The 18,216-nt window shown below is 29.0% G+C and overlaps 2 protein-coding genes across 2 annotated transcripts; one reads left to right on the plus strand and one right to left on the minus strand.

The window, feature by feature from the left end:
- Nucleotides 1–34: 34 nt before the first annotated feature.
- LOC122501762 lies at nt 35–4,168 on the plus strand. The gene is made up of 11 exons (XM_043611484.1): nt 35–774; nt 1,013–1,147; nt 1,252–1,389; nt 1,499–1,674; nt 1,759–1,909; nt 2,178–2,351; nt 2,836–2,975; nt 3,072–3,218; nt 3,294–3,380; nt 3,453–3,564; nt 3,842–4,168. Exons 1-11 carry the CDS (start codon nt 138–140, stop codon nt 3,901–3,903), a joined length of 1,959 nt encoding a protein of 652 aa, XP_043467419.1. The 5' UTR covers nt 35–137; the 3' UTR covers nt 3,904–4,168.
- Nucleotides 4,169–5,412: 1,244 nt separating this feature from the next.
- On the minus strand, nt 5,413–6,051 carry LOC122501763 (cytochrome c oxidase subunit 7C, mitochondrial-like). Its single transcript, XM_043611485.1, has 2 exons — nt 5,844–6,051; nt 5,413–5,535 (listed from the first exon to the last, which is right to left on the minus strand). Exons 1-2 carry the CDS (start codon nt 5,931–5,933, stop codon nt 5,419–5,421), a joined length of 207 nt encoding a protein of 68 aa, XP_043467420.1. The 5' UTR covers nt 5,934–6,051; the 3' UTR covers nt 5,413–5,418.
- Between the last annotated feature and the right edge of the window lie 12,165 nt (nt 6,052–18,216).

Genomic DNA, 18,216 nt, shown 5'->3' on the forward strand with positions numbered 1-18,216 from the left:
CGAAATTTGAAAGAATTATGAAATACAAAAGCAGAAAAGTACACTCCATTAATGATAGTGACAAAATATTCCAATTTCCGAATAAACTTACAAATGAACAAAAATTTGAAAAACGCAAAAAAGAAATAAATACAAAAATGAATGCAAGTTTTCAGAAAGTCGCACCTGGAAGACATTTGTGTAATTACCGAAAAATGGATAAAAAATCTAAAATGAATCAGAATAAAAGGGAAAATAGTTCGAAAAATGTGAAAAATATTGAAGAATCGAAACTTTTTAGCAAAAGAGTTAAAAAATCGGTAGTAGGTACAAAACGGCAGAAAATAAATGTAATTAATGACCATAATATTTATCGAAATTTAAGTGAAGAAAAATATCAGTCACAAACAATTGTACCATTTGGTAATGAGAAAATTCGAATAAAATACATTTTTCGCGATAATTCGGTAGCGTTAAGTAAAAATCGGGATATTAGAGACAATAGAAATAATGAGAAAGGAATTGGCGAGAACTGCGAAAATTGTATTTGCGACTTAAGTCAAGCAATTGTGGATATGTCAAATATATTGAGAAACAGAAGCGATATCCTTGATAAGGTGGAAAATTATAGATGCAATTTATTCGTCGACATTGGAAGCGAAATTTTTCTAACGGACACTGAAGAGGACGTACAAGGTCAAGTCCGACGAAATCTAGATGAAACACGAGGATTAAAATATGTCGAGTCGGAAAATGTGGAGAATACATTGAAACAGGGAATCGTTTCGAATAATGGTATTTATTTATTTATTATTTTCTATAATTCCTAATTATTTCTTATTTTAATCGGAGATTTCTGGAAAAAATCTTTTTGGTATTTCTGTTTCTTTATTTTTCATTGCGTTACCTCTGGACCAATGGAATGTTTTCTCTCCTCCGGAGTCTTTATTAAATTTTAATTACTTTTGTACGTAATTAATATATTTTAATTGTTCAAAATAAATTTTTTACATTCCTCTGCGTATTGTTTCAGATTATGAAGTATTTTCATTACCCGGATACAATATGAATCTTCCATGTAACCATGAAGGTGAAGATTTTCTATGGATGATGAGCATCAGCAAACCAAATTATACTTGGACTCGAGAAGACAATTTTCCCATTTCCGGTAATATCTTGATTATATTTTTTAATCTTGGCAAAGACTCTAAAATCCCCAAACCTCCTTATTTTCAATAATGTAAATTAATTCGATTTTTTACAACTTTAAAGGTATTGTGCGGAAAAATGGAAATCTTGAATTATTCGATGTCGACATCAAAGATTCTGGGAATTATTTGTGTTTTATTACTTACATCGACCCTGAAAATGAAGAGACAATAAGAAATACTTACAAACACAATCTCCAAGGTAAAATTTTATTAACTTGTTATAAAAAATTGATAATTATTGCTTTTTTTATTTGATATTTTTTAATTGAATGAACAAAATTCAACTCAAAGTGCGATTCTTTTTAAAGTCGTAACATTGCCAAGATATGCTTTACGGGGTGGAAACCAATACAGATTGGACGTGTGTGACGATGCCGAGATTGAAGAAATTTCAACGTACTTTCCAAAAAAACTGAAGGAGATTCTCTGCAAGGATGATATTTGTGAGACTTTTATTCTCCCACCACACTGCCATCGTCAGCGAGTGAGTCTATAAAAAACTGTATCTCTCACTTTTCCTTTGTATTTTTACTTTACGAATATTTTATGAAGCTTTCTTTCCTTATAGATCTCCATAAACGTCTTGGTCGCCCCTTCGAATATTGCAAAGTTAGTGCCAGTTGGTCTCAATCTCTGTGGGATTCGATGCCGCAAAGCAGTTCAAGATAAAATTGCACTGTTACTGAGTAGAAATGTCCGAGCTGTCCTTCAACGACCAAGTTAGTTGGATTTTCTTATTATTTATTATTTTTCCCTTACAAGTTCGATTATGTAAATTCGTCATTCAATTTAAGTTTTGAATCAGTCTTTCTCCCAATTTATACCTTTGCAGACAATTGAAACTAATTTTTTAAAGTGCATGCACCTTACGTAGAAAATAGAATAGACAATATAGTTAATAATGACTAATAGATTTAATTGAATTTATTTCATTTTTTTAAAGGCTTCCATCATAACAGTTTCTATATAAAAATGTTTAAACCACAGTCGTTTTCAGGCTGCCACACCACAGAGAAAAATTGGTGCCAGTCGATTTATCAGTTAATAAGCATAGATGTAAAAGATGTAGAAGCAAGAAGAATAGATCTTTCAAAAATATTGGCGACGTGGGTCTCCTCATTGGTTGTCCTGCTGGCTTCAATTTTCAAAATACTCACTGTCGTAAGCCAAAAAATACAAACAAATAGTTATAAGTTTAAAATCTTTTATTCAGTGCTCGAACCGCAGTGAAAGTACATATTTGAAAATACTTTCTAAAGATAATTGAAATTTCCACGAGAATTTAAAAAAAATTTTGAATATAATTGAATTTCTGCGAAGAATTTTATTATTCATGAAAATAATTGAATTTCTGCATTCATTTGTAATTTCTCTAAAATTCTCCAAATACATTGTACAATTTACGAACTTTTCGTTCTTTTCTCAATCAAATTACGGTCTTTACGGACCTTTTTTAAAAAAACTTACTTTTACGAAATTTACGGACCTAGTTCGAGCCCTGTTTATTACTATTTTAAAAATTTCCTAGTTTTAAATTTAAACTTAATTTAACAGAAAATTAATAAAAATTTGCGACATTACTTTACTGAAAAAGCAAAATAGTGGAGTAAGAGTAATGTAAAAAACTCGATTTTCTTCGTTCTAGTTCCGTGCCTCGCTGGTTTTTATAGCGAGGATGGATCATCGCATTGCAAAAAATGTCCTCTGGGAACTCATCAACCGAATACCGGAGCCAGGGCCTGTCAGACTTGCACTAATCCCTTCGTAGAAGGGTGTCATGAAATGGTACACCGAAGATAATTTATTTTTCAAATTTATTGACTTTTTGAAACTTGAAATTATTGTTAATTAACATGAAAAATGTCCATTCGTTTATTGCAGGTTTTGAATTTGTCAATAATCATAATTATCCTGGTGCTCCTTTTTATAATTGTACTCATTTGCTCCATTGTTTTGTGCTCCTGCTCGAGGCGCTCAAAAAAGCGAAAAACAGTAGAGTGCGCTCGCATTTCGGAAGTTGACGCCAAGGTATTTTTTTGATTAGTTATTAATTAATTAAAATAGTAATAATCCTGCTAATTAACTTTCTTTTCTCTCTGAAAGGACTATTCGGATAGAAAACCATTGTTAAAATTGAAAAAGAAACGGATTCCAAATAGTAATCGTGAAATAAATTTAAATCGTCTCGAGGTGAGTTTCCGTGAATAGTTTTCAATAATTACATAAAGAGAGTTATAATAATAATGGAACTTTTTTAATCAGTTCAAGAAAAAGAATGTTAAGGACAGATTTGATCGAAAATCAGATAAAAATGGATATGTGCTTGTGTCTCGTGTCGAGTCTTACAATTCTCATCAATGTGACTATGAAAATCGTAAGTTTTTTTTTATTAAATCGAAATGTTTCGATTATTTTTCCAAAAATAAAAAATAATTACATGAATCTTGATTCATTTAACGATTTAACTCTCAATTGAATTTAAATCCTACTTTAAAAAATTGAATAAATTTTACAAAATGTAAATTAACCTTTTAATTTCAAGTTGTAAATTAATATTATCAGAACTTTTTAACAATTAGCTTTAATTCTATTTTTCTAAGTAAGTAATCGATGTGAATGTCATTAAAAGCAAAGTTTAAATTAATATTCAGATTCGCCAAAGAAGCCGTCTCGTTTTAAACCTCCTGTTCCTGAACCAGATTTTGATAGATGATAATCACAAATAATAATAGAGAGATTACGAATGCATTAAAGTTTCAGAAGACAATTAAAGCAAAATCAGATTACAAGACCCGGTAATTTGTAAACTAGCTTTAGTTTTACTATTTTGATATAAGACCAATACAATAGCAATGTACAATAGTTAATTTTAAGGATAATTGTGTAAACATTATTATTGTATAAATGAACACGATATTCTTCTCAGGTATAAACATCCTTAATAAAAATATTCTTTTAATTAAATATTACCAATTTTATTTATTTCTGATAAACGAAGGAATTCTTCTTCTTTAAATACAAAATTACAATTTATTTAATTATTTAAAAAATAAGTAGTTTTGTTTTCATTTTGTAATTTAAAGTGTTAGATGTAAAGTTCACTTGTTTTTTTGCTTTCCTCCTCGGGAATGAATTTATAAACCTCTGGATTCTTGGCTTTTTGGGGATTTTCTACGTTATTGTAGTTGAATTTTTTCAGTTGGAAATTGAGACCGAAAAATGGAAGATAAAATGCACTGCAGAAGAAAAGAATGAATTTAACCGTCATCTGATTCTTTTTAAAGATGTTGAACGGTAAATTCTGAAATTTAAAATGATTTCTAATTGTGTAGAAAAGAAAGTAGAACATTTTAAATTCAATATAAATCTTGACAAATAAAATAAATTTTTAAATGAATTAATCTTTCATTATTATAAGTTAATTAATTATTGTTAAACAGATGTTAAAGAAAAAGTAAATTAATTAATATGGATTATCATCAAAAGAAAAAAAATCTTACAGTTCCAACGTTTCGACAACCGCGAGGAAAGTCACTAGGTTTCGTTGCCATCGTTCTAACTTGATGAGTAATGTGACGAAACATTTTCAATTTTAATTGACAATTCTCCTTTTACACTTTATTTCGGTTTTTTTCTCCCTCTTTCTATAGGTTATTTTTTAGTATTCCACAAGGAATAGAAGAAGCAACTTCAAGTCAAACTTATTTTCAGATTACGTTAATGTTTTGTTTCCATTATTCATTTCAAAAATTCTTAATTGAAAATATACTCAAAAAATTTCTATATGAAAAGAATAACAATGAATTAAAATTAAGGTTCAGCTTATGTAAAAAAATCAAGTCCAAATTCTATTAATATTTTACATCTGTTTTCAATAGGTAATTTATTAATTAATTTATTTTACAAAGTAAAGTAACATAAACAAAATGACCATACGAGATCATAATAGATTGTAAACTAGTTTTGCAGTAGGATGTAAATCTGAAAATAAATTAAAATCGTTTAATTTATTTCAAACTATAATAAATGCATAGTTTACTAACGAATTTTAATATTACTAGTGTGCCATCTAGGCGTGTTTTAGAAAATAAAACCTAAAGTTACTTCTGAATAATTATTATTTCAATTTCTAATTATTAAAACTGTTTTATCTTGTATTAAAATTAATAAATTTCGATAAAACTAATTCTCATTTTCATAAATGTAAAAATATTTCTTCTCTACTTACTTATGCCTTAAGCATTTGATGTCTAAGTGCAATGAATGGAACAGCAAATCCACTTCCGAAAAATATCATGAACTTAAGTGTTAAAAGAGATTTATTTTCGATATTGAACGGGATATTCTGAAATTTAAAAAAAGCGTGTTAAAAGGGAAAAAAATTGAATTTTGAATTAACTTTAAAATATCTGATCCTATTATACTGTCTTAACATAACCTCACTTTTGAAAAATTATATTTAATATATTTCCCAAATATAAATGATTTATCTTCTGGTGTATTAAGAATTAATAACAGAAGAAAATCATGGAAATGTACGTTGAGGTAAAGAATGTAAAATAATGTATTAAATTTCGTTCTACAATGATAAATAACAAAAGATAATCGCTATTTGAATATGCGATTACGTAAAGAGAAAGATTTTATATTTACTTTTCCAGGAACTCCATCGTTTGGACTAGACTTTCGAACTGCACTAGTGGCGAATCTTCTTACACTTTGTCGGCTAATTTGACCCAACATTTTGAGAAATACTTTTATTTCACGAAAAAGATTCTAAATAAATTTCAACGTTACTGCTAGCAAAGTGGTACAGTGTTGTTCTGCTTCTGCCTGTACGCCACAGAAGAAGTGGAATAAAATGAATAAAATCAATGGATCTGTCGGTAAGAAGAAAATTTATATTTTATTTTTTATAATTTAAGTAATGTAATATTTCCATTAATAGTAATTGTTAAACATAGATTACGTTAGTAATATTACAAGTTTTTACAATTAAAAAATGTTTAATTATTTTAGAATATACTTATCGACCAGTAGGTACTGCGGCGTTTTCTAGTACTAAAGGTAGATGGCGAGTCATTTCTTGTTTGAGATTGACAGTTAATACTCTACTACACAGCGAGAAGACATTGTCAACTTTTGCAGGAAGGTAAGCGTTAATAAATATTTGTTAAATAAATTTTGCTTTAATATTTTTAATGCTATATAAGTCTGGTCAAGAAAACACTTGACTTTGAAAACTAGAAAAGACAAAACTGACTTTAAAAAAGGAAATAAAAGTAAAACATTTATTTTGAAAATCTGAAAAAATTAATTTTACTAATAAATAGTAATTCAGACCAATTAACATTTAAGGTTTCTTTATAAAGAGTATAAACTAATATTTCGCATCGTTTCGATTGTTTTCATTTTTTTCTAATACGCATTTTATTTTTATGTAATATTCAATATTTTAATCAGAAGAAAAGAAGTACGCACTGTTCCGTGATTCTTTTTTTCGCATTTCAAGGTCCATTATGTGTATACATTATGTGTCCTGATTCTACATTTATATATTCTATTATGTTGGGAAATGTGCAACGATTTCTGAGTGGCAATATAGGCACCAATTTTACATGACAATAAAAATGACACATTCATTTTTACAAAGTAAATTCATTCTAATAAGATTCAGACTGTGATAAATTACAAAAAAAAGATTCACATTTATTATATAATAATCACTGGGGAATTTAAAAAAAATTGTGTATACATACAGTGTGAAAGTGAGTTTAATATAAAGAATGGTCCATTTCAGGGCGTGTATCTTAATTACAATCATTTTCATGAATACTGCGCTTCCTCGTATTAAGTCATCAAATTTATTTTGCTTGCTCATCGCGGAAACAGTCATTCTTTTCATTATATTATTCTTTTGTGATACTCAGGGAAGATTAAAAAACATACGAATTTTTAATATATATCTTTTCATCTTGTTGCTATTGTTTGTGAACATTCTTATCATTCTTTATAATTTATAATTAAAAATTATATGTTTGTTAATTAGATTTTAAATAATATTGAGAAATTTTGTTATAATCGAAAATAAGTAATTAAAACGGATCGATCCTTTTCCTATTAACACATATGATACAGAAATGTTTAAAATTTTTATAAACACCTCAAAAATGACAAAGTTACGAGTGTGCTGATCCTATATTATAACTAGAGATTAACCTCAAAGTTTATAATAGTATTTTAAAATTAGATATTTCTTTTTATATTTGTAGGTACTTGCTTTGCATTCATATATATCTTTTGACGGCATTTTTGTGAATTCAGCTTTATGATGAATATCACCTTTAGGTGATGTAATCGCATTTTTCTCCAGATACTTGGAGGATTATGGGACACTTTTTTATTAATATTCATTTATTATTGCTTTCGCACTTCTTTCCTTGTTTCTATGCTCCAATTGTTGACCTTATTTGACAACGAAACCATAAATGTATACAAATTTTCAACCATTAATTTAAAATTTTTGATGTCACGGATAGACATATTTAAAAAACTTTTATAAAAATATAACTTAGACAAAATTACATTTATTCATTTGGAAAAAATTTAACGATATTTTGTTTAAAAACTCAATTTTCGTTTAAATTATAAGAATTTTATCTGTAACCAAGAAAACATTTTCATCCAACCCACTCCAAATGTCGAAAGAGTAATATAATATTCTTTATAATTATTTGAAAATGTTTTTCTTCTACGTGATATTCAACTATTTTTGCTTTGTTAATGAAGAGTGATTCTTTTCTTGCAAATGTAAAATTTGACTTGATTATATACCCAGAGAAGGTCGTCTAATAACAGCTTGCAAGTTTTTTTCTCAGATCGAATTGCAAGATACTTACTCACAAATGTAATTGAAAAGCTTTTCCGACGAGGCTTCAAATTTGCTCTGTTACTAATCGAATCACCCTCTAAAAAAAGAAGAAAAGAAGGAAAGTATAAAAAGACGAAAGTCGTGTGAAAGATGCTGGATATCCGCTGGACCTTTCATTTGTCTCCGTATATCCAGGTTTCATCGCGATGAGAGACAGAGATTTAGTAGACGGTAGCAATCCAGTGAACCTTAAAGGAATAATTGAACAAAAAACGAGGATAAAAAATAAAAATTCGATAATTTAGTGTCAGAATAGAGTAATTTAAACGATAAATTAATTAATAAATTATCCCTTTGAAATAAAAAAAAAAAAAAATTCACACTATTTCTAGTAAAAGTTTTTTTTTGTTGCACAATTCTTCAAATGGAGAGACCTTAAATGAGCAAAAAAAAGAAAGAAAAGGAATAGGATCACAAACAAGTAAGTTAAGGGTGGCAAAAGAGTGAGGGGTTGAAGAAAGTATAAAAAGGGGAAGGGGTGGAAAAGAGGGGTAATTTGCACCCGCGACGTGGAAGCAAATTCTAAGGAGCTTTTAAAATTAAAAATTCGTCGCGACGCCAGAGACGCCGGAAATGCAGCTTCCACATCGCGTTCTCATTTCGTTTCGTTCCTTTTACTGGTGCTTTTCTCTATACCATTCTCAACCCCACTTTTTTACTCTCTCACTCATTCTCTTTTTCTCTTTTTCTCTTTTTCTCTTTTACTGTTTTTCCTCTCATTTTACTCATTTCTCTTTCTCTCTCTCTCTCTCTCTCTTTTCTTTACTTTCTCACTCTATCAATTTCCCTTTTTCACCTTTCACAATTCTCGCTCTCTCTCTCTCTCTCTTCTCTTGTTCAATGTTTCTGGTTATTTTATCCCCGAACCTCCCCCTTTTTTAGAGCACCCCCCTTCAACCTATTTAACCAGCAACCAGCAAAATATTCATACGCAAAACTTGTCCCATATTTATTCATAAGCTGAGCTTTTGATGACAGTACACACCGCGAGTATATCGAGCCTACGTCCGCAATTTATTTCTCGTGCGGACGATGCTTAAAATTCACGCGACTACTTCCCTTTTTATCTACTTCATGCATCTTTGCTCCGACAGCAATTTTCATTTTTCTTCTATCCTTTTCAAATTTTGACGACATTGCGCGCCAATCGAATGTACACAGTTCGATCTCTTCCTGTTCTTTTCTTATCGACATTCCTGTTTCCTGCACAGTCGTAAGCAAACAAAGCTTATTTTTTCAACCACCTTTCTTTTAGATCCTTCAATAATTTTAAATAAAAGATAAAATATCGAAATTCCATTTAGCAGTTATAGCTTCGTTTTTATTTTCCTTATAGAAATGTAAAATAAATCAAATCAAGGCCGTGTATTGGAAATTAAAATGACAAAAAGTACAAAAGCCTTTTGTAATGTCTTATTCTTGAAAATGAATCCGTGACACACTTATTTCGCGTCCGAATAATGTGGCAAGACTTGAAGAAGTGTCTTTTTTCTTTTGCTTTCTGACTGAGTTGAAAGAGAAGGAAAAAAGAATTTTCTCGTATGTAAAAATGCTTAAAAAAGTCAACGCAGACATTATCAGATCCAGAGAAGGCCATTAAAATGGAAACAGAGTACAAAGACCTACAGAAAAAAGCAGAGAACTCCAACTTATTTTTATTTATAACCAAATCGAGAATTCGTTTGCATTCTGTCTTTTTACGCTTCTCTCTAAACCTGCTCTTTTTAAGATTAATAATATAATATTCCAAGATTATTGAACTTTATAATATAGAGAAATCTTTCATTAAGTGCGATTTTTCAATTTGACTTTAACTCCCACTTTCATTTTCAAATTTAAAGTTAAAACAAAAAATCAATAAAAGTCAAATTCGAATCGAAAGTCAAAGTCAAATTTTCAAAAATGCAATTTTATAATTTGACTTTGACTTTCGATTCGAGTTTGACATTAACTTTGATTTTAACTTTGACTTTAACTTTGACTTTAACTTTGTTTCTCAAATGCCTTCAAATTTTAACTCTAATCTTCACTTTAACTTTGTCCATGGCTTTCACTTTGACTTTCAAAGTCAAATTAATTGTTAAAGTTAGAGTGAAAATGAAAGTCAAAGTGAATGTCAAATCAAAATTGAAGTTAAAAATCTAATCTCAGAGTCAAAATCAAATCGAAGGTCAAAGTCAAATTACAAAATCGCACAAAATCTATTATTTATAGAGATGTTTTTATTTAGAAGATCCTACATTGAACATACCGGAATTCTCTATAACTTTGAACTGTATTTTTACACTATTTAATTAACGCACTTCTCTTGAGACACTCCGCATTTTGTCATTAGTAGCGGCGAATGTCAGAATATCTAATTAGTAACTGGTACTATCCGTTTAGACATTTCAAAACATTGACTCTACTTTTAAGTCTTCCAGTAAAGTAAAAATTGATTAAAACTTTATTCAAATGGTCGTTACTAATTAAAAAGATTCTTGGTATTGTATCAACAAACGAAAAGTTAATGCATTCTGTTATTTAAAAGTTACTAGTTAATTTCACAATTAAAACAACTATGCCTTTACAAAATTAGATAATAATTAACTGTATTTCCAGAAATATTGATATTACAAAGAAATTAAACGAAAATGAAAACAAATTGAAATTCCAGGAGAAGTATGAGTAAATAGAATGTTTCTGAGCCTTGTGTTATTTATATTCGAGTCTCCATAGAAATAGTAAACCAAATGGTGTAGGTAACAGAAATATATACTTTACGTAATGACAAAACTACTACGTAATTCCTGTAAATATAGTTGACCACAGATTGTCTATCGTAAGAAAAAGAGGAGAATCACTTCCACTGCACATATACTGATAATGATGACAGAAAGTCGTTACCATTTTCCCATTTTCCGATTTACACCGATCGCATCGTCACAAGTTAAATGAACTTCCCACAGTTCCATTTCCTAGTCATGACACTGCTCCATATTTACCTAAACTTTTATTATTACCACATTATTCCTGCATAATTCCATTTCAAGCTCATCGAACATTATTGCAAGCCTGAAAGTGACACTCGTTTCTTGTGAAATAAGTTTTTTCCCCAACATGATAATAGGTTGAAATGAAGTACAATACATAATTTCAAATTCATTTATTTAGTCTTTTCGAAGTTAAGGTTTTCTCAATTATCAATTAATTACTATCTAGTATCTACGATAATTCACAAAATTATTTGTCTTATTGATATATAGTTGATTTCAACGCACTCACACACCTGAAACTTTGCTCACCTTTTTCATCTCAATTTACCGAGAGCTCTGAGGCTAGGTAAAAAGCAAATTTCAGGCGTAAGAGGATAGTTGTGAAAGATGATGATTTCCTGTCTGCGATCCTCTTTCTTCTTCCATTATCGTTGTGAGAAATTTTTCAAAAATGTACATTATACATTATTTAAAAAATTAGAGATTACGGTTTTCTAAATGCATTTGCATTTAGACAATACTGGTCGAGCTTTGTTGCGGGCTTTTCAAAAAAATCTTTTTTCTCATTTATTTTCGATAATTAAAAATGGATTGAAATTACCAATAAAGTACTAACATATGAATAAAAATCTGCAGATTATAAGAGAAAATGAAAATCAAAAGGGAATATTATTGAGAAAATGTGGCGAAAATGCCTTTTTATGTTGAATATCAATTGAACTAATGAAAATTTTTCCTCCGCCTCCAAAGAACCGATTACTCACGCGATTTCACTGACTTTCAAGAATTTGCTGATAAAGCCACTGAGATACTTACTCGATTTGAAACTTTTTCTCAGCATTTTTTTTAATTCCCTCCTCCTCCTCCTTCTGTTCTTTTTTTCTTTTTTTCTTCTTTTACTTCTTTCATCGCAAGACGAAAGTAAAAGAAGGTTCTGAAAGTTAAGGAGGAAAAGGGGACTTTAAGGAAAAGTCAATAGAGTCGCACGAGCTTTCGGTTCCGGAGAATGGCCAATTGTCTTTTCTTCGACAAGAATCAGCGCCCATTAGGAGGATTGTGTGAAACAAAAAGGCGAGCCCAGGGAATCCGTTGGACGATTGGTATAAATGCGGGAATATCGACTGAAATGAAATTTACCGGAAACGAAGCTCGACCATTAGGACTGATCTTCAATAAAACCAAAAGAGAATGCTTTTTTTTGCATTTTTTCTTTTTTCTTTCCCTAATATTAACATTAACTATTTTTAGAATTTTAATCTATTTGGTAAATTCTTTTGCTTTCTTGAAGAGGAGATTTTTTGTGATGAGATGAAAAATTGCAAACACACCTGAAACTTTGCTCACCCACTTTAATTGTACGGGCAGAGCAACGAGTCAGGCCCGCCTGCAAAATTTTAAAGTCGATGAAAGTCCATTCTAAGCGGTGACTTCTGCTTCTTATGAACCTATAGGAAAAAAATCAACATTCAGTAAAACGTAAAGAATCAAAAAAATTTATAGTCTTTTTAAAGAGTGTTAATTCTAATGACTATTAGTTTGTAATTTTAATATTTTGCTTTATCAGCAGTGAAATTTTATCTAAACTTAATTTGTCTGTTTATTATTATAAAGAAATGAATATTTCAATAAGATGCGATTTTTCAAAACCGAATAATAATTTCGAATAGTTGTATATAATTACAGAAACTTTAAGTTTAGTGCATTTCAAATAACCATTTTTAACTCAACTCTGCTAAAAAAAAGTTTTTTAAATTTAATTTAATTAAACAAATTTTCATTTAATGCTTTTATCTTAAAATATTAGTTATAATTAATGATTTTTAAAAAATGTTATAAATAATAATGATATCATTTCTCGAAAGTAGCCAGTATTAGCTATCTTATCGCGCATGAAAGAAACCAGAAACATTTCAGAAAAGGAGATGAACTCTTTAAAAGTACTCGAATCTCTTTCGCAGTAGCGGTTATTATGGCAAAGTTATAATTAGAGCAATAAAAAAGAAAATATTTTCAAATAATTATTATCATGATGATGGAGAATGTCAATTATTATAATTTACATGATATTAACACACAAATAAACTATTAACTAATGTAGAAATATTCCATAACATTTTTCGCTACTCACGCGTTTATGGAAATTACGACGATTAATTTTATGAATCATTTTCCCACTCGTTTCACCTGTAACATAAAAAATTTTTTTTATTATTTATTTTTCCATCATGAACACTATTTCGTAATTTTTATTATATTTTTTTTTTCGTTATTACTATATCAGTATTACTATTATTATTATATTGCTACTAGAGTAATAGCAATTTTAATAATTAGTCATTATTACAGTAAAGAAACATTCTTTATGCTAACAAGAAAAAATGTTAATTATATTTCTACTTTTTTGGCTACAGTAATTAAACAGTGTCTTCTGTAGTGTATTTATTCTCAACTATTATTATTCTTAGTTCAGTAAATTATACAATTCAGAGAATTTTAGAGAAATTACTAATGATTGTAGAAATTCAATAATTTTCAAAAGTATGTATAATAAAATTCTTCGCAGAAATTCAATTATATTCAAAAATTTTTTTAAATTCTCATTAAAATTTCTCATTTATTTTTAGAAATAATAAAATTCTTCTCCGAAATTCAATTATTTTCAAAAAATTTTAATAAAATTCTTGACAAACATTTAATTATTTTCATAAAATAATAAAAATTTCACAGGAATTGATTCAAAAATTCAAAAAATCGATTCAAAAATGAATTTTAGTTAAAATTTTACATAAGCATTTTAGAATAAATTTTTAGAAATAATTCAATTTAGAAAAGGTTTAATTTTAAAAATTGGCAACATTTTAACGATTTTAAAAAATTTTCTACAATTCAATGATTTTCAATATCTACTATTGTAATAAAATTTTCTAAAAGTATTCAATTATTTAAAATAAATTTAATTATTTTTAAAAAAATAATAAAAATTTTACAGGAATTCAATTATTTACAAATTTTTTATAAATTTCTTCGCAATAATTCAATTATTTTCATGAATAATAACATTTTTACAGCGATTTAATTATTTTCACAAATAATTAAACTCATCGAAGAATTTCAATTATTTTTAATACAATTTTAATCAAATTCCTTGAAAAATGTAATTATTTTTAAAAATTTTATTAAAATTCGTCGGAAGGATACAATTATATTTTAAAATTTGTTGATAAAATTATTTATGAAACATTTAATTATTCAATAAATTATTTACATTTGTAGCGTGAGTTTTTAAAAATGATTGAATTTTGAAATTAATTTTTTTTGAAAAAGTTAAATTAAATATATTATTATTATTGAATATATTATTTGAAGTTTTCATTTTATAATGTATATTTAATTGAAAAATTTACGAATAATTGAAATTCGTAAAATCGAATATTGTAAACAAATGGATTTGAAAATTGTCAAGGAACTTTTTCGAAAATGAATTGCTTTAAAGAAGAATTTTAGTTAAAAATTCTTAATAATATAATAAATTAAATTAAGGTCCTTGAAAAAATACCGAAATTAAAAATAATAATTGAATTTAAATGATGAAAATAATTTTGAAGAAGTACATTATATTCTTATATAATATAAAATAATAATTTCATCAATTTGCCATCTTTAATTATTATAAAACATGAAGAAATCGATCACTCCGAGTCGAAGGCTCAGAGTTATTGATTTATTCATGTTTTATAGTTATGATAAAATTTAATTTATAGTTTTAACAGCATGTGACTGTTACAGAAATCAATGTTAACTTTTTCGACCCCTTTTCTCTTAAAATATTAAATAAATTAAGCTAGTTTTTTGTGAATAACTCTAAAATATAATAAAGAAGAGCAGTGATGTGCAAAAGTTTTAATAATTCTAAAATAAATTATAAAAAAATACTTTGAAATCGGAAAAGACGAGAAATTGATTAAAAGTGATTTTGAGAACTGATAATTTTAAAGTTATTTTTTAATAAATAATTTTAAAAATATTAAAACTTTTTTTACATCACTGCCCTTCTTTATAATATTTTAGAGTTATTTACAAAAAACTAGCTTAATTTATTTAATATTTTAAGAGAAAAGTGGTCGAAAAAATTAACATTGAATTCTGTAACAATCACATGCTGTTAAGTAAAATGTTAGCTTATTTGTCAGAAATTGGTCCGTAATTTTTCATTTTTGGTCTGTAAAATCCGTAATTTTAAATACTTTCACTGGTTCGAGCCTTGTTAGTTTATTATTATTTACTATGGTATCACAATTTATGGAAATTTAACTGAAATTTCTCTCTGATGTTCAGAGAAATATCGTATTTTCAAATTTACTGGCAACGTAAATTAAAAAAGTAAATAAATGCGAAACAAATATTTTTTCTGTGAAAAAAATTGAAATTTGACGATTGTTTAAAAATAAAAGAATAAAAGCAGAGTATCGTGATTTTTTAAGAGACAAGTGGCTCTTTATAATCCACATTTATTTTTCAGAATCACGTTTTAACCCATACTTTTGCCATTGCTTGCAAAATGTGTGTCCATAAAAATATACCATTTAAAAAAGGTGAGAAAGAGAGAGAGAGAGAGAAATCAATTCTCGAGGATTAAGTTTCATTTTTAGTAGATATATGACAAGTTTCCAACTCCAATTAGAAGGTCACCACTAAAACGTCCGGTCTAAAGATAAGTGTACGAGTATTCTAAGCCCACTGGGTTGAAAACTATATAAATGCTTTGACGAAACTAGCGAAGTCAGACTAGCTTCCGTATCCGGATTATCTGCCCGAGTCAAACAATGGTCTTGACGCCACGAAACGGAATATCTTCCGACGAGATTCGAGGGGTGACTGCGATTGCAGTCCTCTCGTTGCGATTCACGTCTGCCGGTAATTCTCCAAGCCGATTACGATGCTTTATGGCACATACGAGTAACGCAGACATACACATTGAAAAAAGAAAAAGGAAAAAGAGTCCCGAAAAGGATTCTCTTCTCTTCCCTCGTCACAAGAAAGATGGATGATTTCTTTCCATTTCGCACCATTGTTGTCGACGGGATTCCTTATTTCTGCTTTTCTCAAAAATAGTGCGAGACGAAAATGTGAAAATGTGTATTAAATTTTTAAAAATCGGTCAAATGAGGAGAGGAGATTTTCTTTTCATAAATAAATATAATGTTTATAACATAATATTGAAAAATTTCAGTTTGAAAAATTTGTTTTAATTTAGAGGATATAATTTATAAGAGACGCATTTATTACTCGTTATTGCGCAGCAATTTTTATATTACATAATTTACATATTTTTCATTTTAAAGCTCGGTACACGCTTTACTAGATATACCAATCCACGAGAATTATTATTCAAGTCTCTGCGGCCCAATTCGCCTCTGCACTGGACACCCAAGTAGATATTCATTTTTTATCACGTTCCTGAGAGAAGTAGATATTTACAATTCGTTTATTTTTATTTTTATTCGCGCTCATAAATTTTGTCACTCGAGCAAAAAATTCCGGGCAAATTGAATATCCTTCTTTTTGGGAGAAAGTTTTTTATTTTCATCAAAAAATATCAATATAAGTATATACTAAAGAGAGTAAGATAAATTGAAAAAACCTCTTTGTTTCTAATTGAAATTGTACGTGAGGTTTTAGAAATTATTGCTTCTGCACATCCCTTTTTGAAGATTTAGTAGGAATAAAAGATTTAAATTTCCTACCCTACGTAAGATATAAGTATACAGTGGGCGCTCTTATCCAATGGCAATAAATCTGAAAGGATTCAAAGCATTGTTTTCCGCGGTCTAATATCCTTCGATTATTCATTCAACAGGTCATTCACTCACATCCTTATTCGTTTCGAGGCACAAATTGAACTCGATGAAAATTTTCTTCCACCACGATCTCGGTAAATCGATCATCGCTGATGTTGTTTCGAGGAAGCATTAGAATAGTCCATAACCCTGATTCAGAAGAGGTCATTTCTTGCCGTTGAGGAAGAGGATGCTATATAGGGTCCAAACTAGCAACTGGAAATAGTAGGACGTAGTGCACGATCTGCACGTGGTGAGTGAGAGGGAAAAGGAGCGGGGGCAGAGAAAGGGTAAAAAGAAGGGGCATCGAGAGAGAGAGAGAGAGAGATGCAGAGGGCAAAGTTGGTCTTCAGAAGGAGAGTGTATAGAGTTAAACCTTAGATGTCAGTGACCGGAGCATGACCCCAAGATCATTGCACCACTACCGCCTTCAACTTGCTCTTCTCTTCTGTACGTCCGTTCGTTTGTACCTTGTCCGTAACCCCATCTTTTTAACGTCCCTTCCACCTACAGGACTCGTCTCCTCTTTCTTATTTTCCTACTTCTATTGTTGTTTACTTTTTCCTTCTTTGGTTTCTCAAACTTGCAATTAAGTTTATTGAGTTTTATTAATTCGACATCATTTTATGAGAACGTTGTGAATCAACGATTTTCGGAATCTTATAATATATTAAGAAAACTAACTAGATAAATAGGACCAAAAAAGCAATAAATATTATTTTATTCCAACTATTGTTTTTTCAGTTCTCCATTTGCTTCTCAGTTTTTTTTTATACTTTTCTTTTTAGCTTTCTTCCACTTTTCTCCAGTTTCTATTACTCCTCTTGTTGCTCCTCTTGTTCCGGGGGCTTTTGTTCGGAACTGCTGTGAAGTCACCTCGAGATGCTCTCGAGACCAGGGACGGAGTCATGAACTTCCTTTGAATTCAACGAGCTTTCTAGGCCAATCGCGAGTCATTTCAAGAAGTTGTGTAATTTATGAAAGCCTGCGCTAGGAAAATGAGTTTCGTGCTTTAAACCATAAATCGTCAAAATGCGCCTCTGCTTTGACGTTTTGTTTGGTGTTTATTCTTCACGCCCTAGTCTCCTACCTTGAAAATTTAACTTTTTTATTTTCTAATAATTTTTATTAGCAAACTTTTACACTGAAGAATAATTCAAGTATCAAAATTACTTAACAACTGTTGGATGCATTTTAATTTGAACCAAAAGATGAAAGTTTTAAAAATTTAAATCTCGGTTTGTACCCGAAATGAAAATTTGAAAACTAGATTAGTTTAGATG

The sequence above is a fragment of the Leptopilina heterotoma genome, unplaced genomic scaffold (genome assembly GCF_015476425.1).
Source record: "Leptopilina heterotoma isolate Lh14 unplaced genomic scaffold, ASM1547642v1 Lhet_214, whole genome shotgun sequence".
In the NCBI taxonomy this organism is placed as follows: domain Eukaryota; kingdom Metazoa; phylum Arthropoda; class Insecta; order Hymenoptera; family Figitidae; genus Leptopilina; species Leptopilina heterotoma.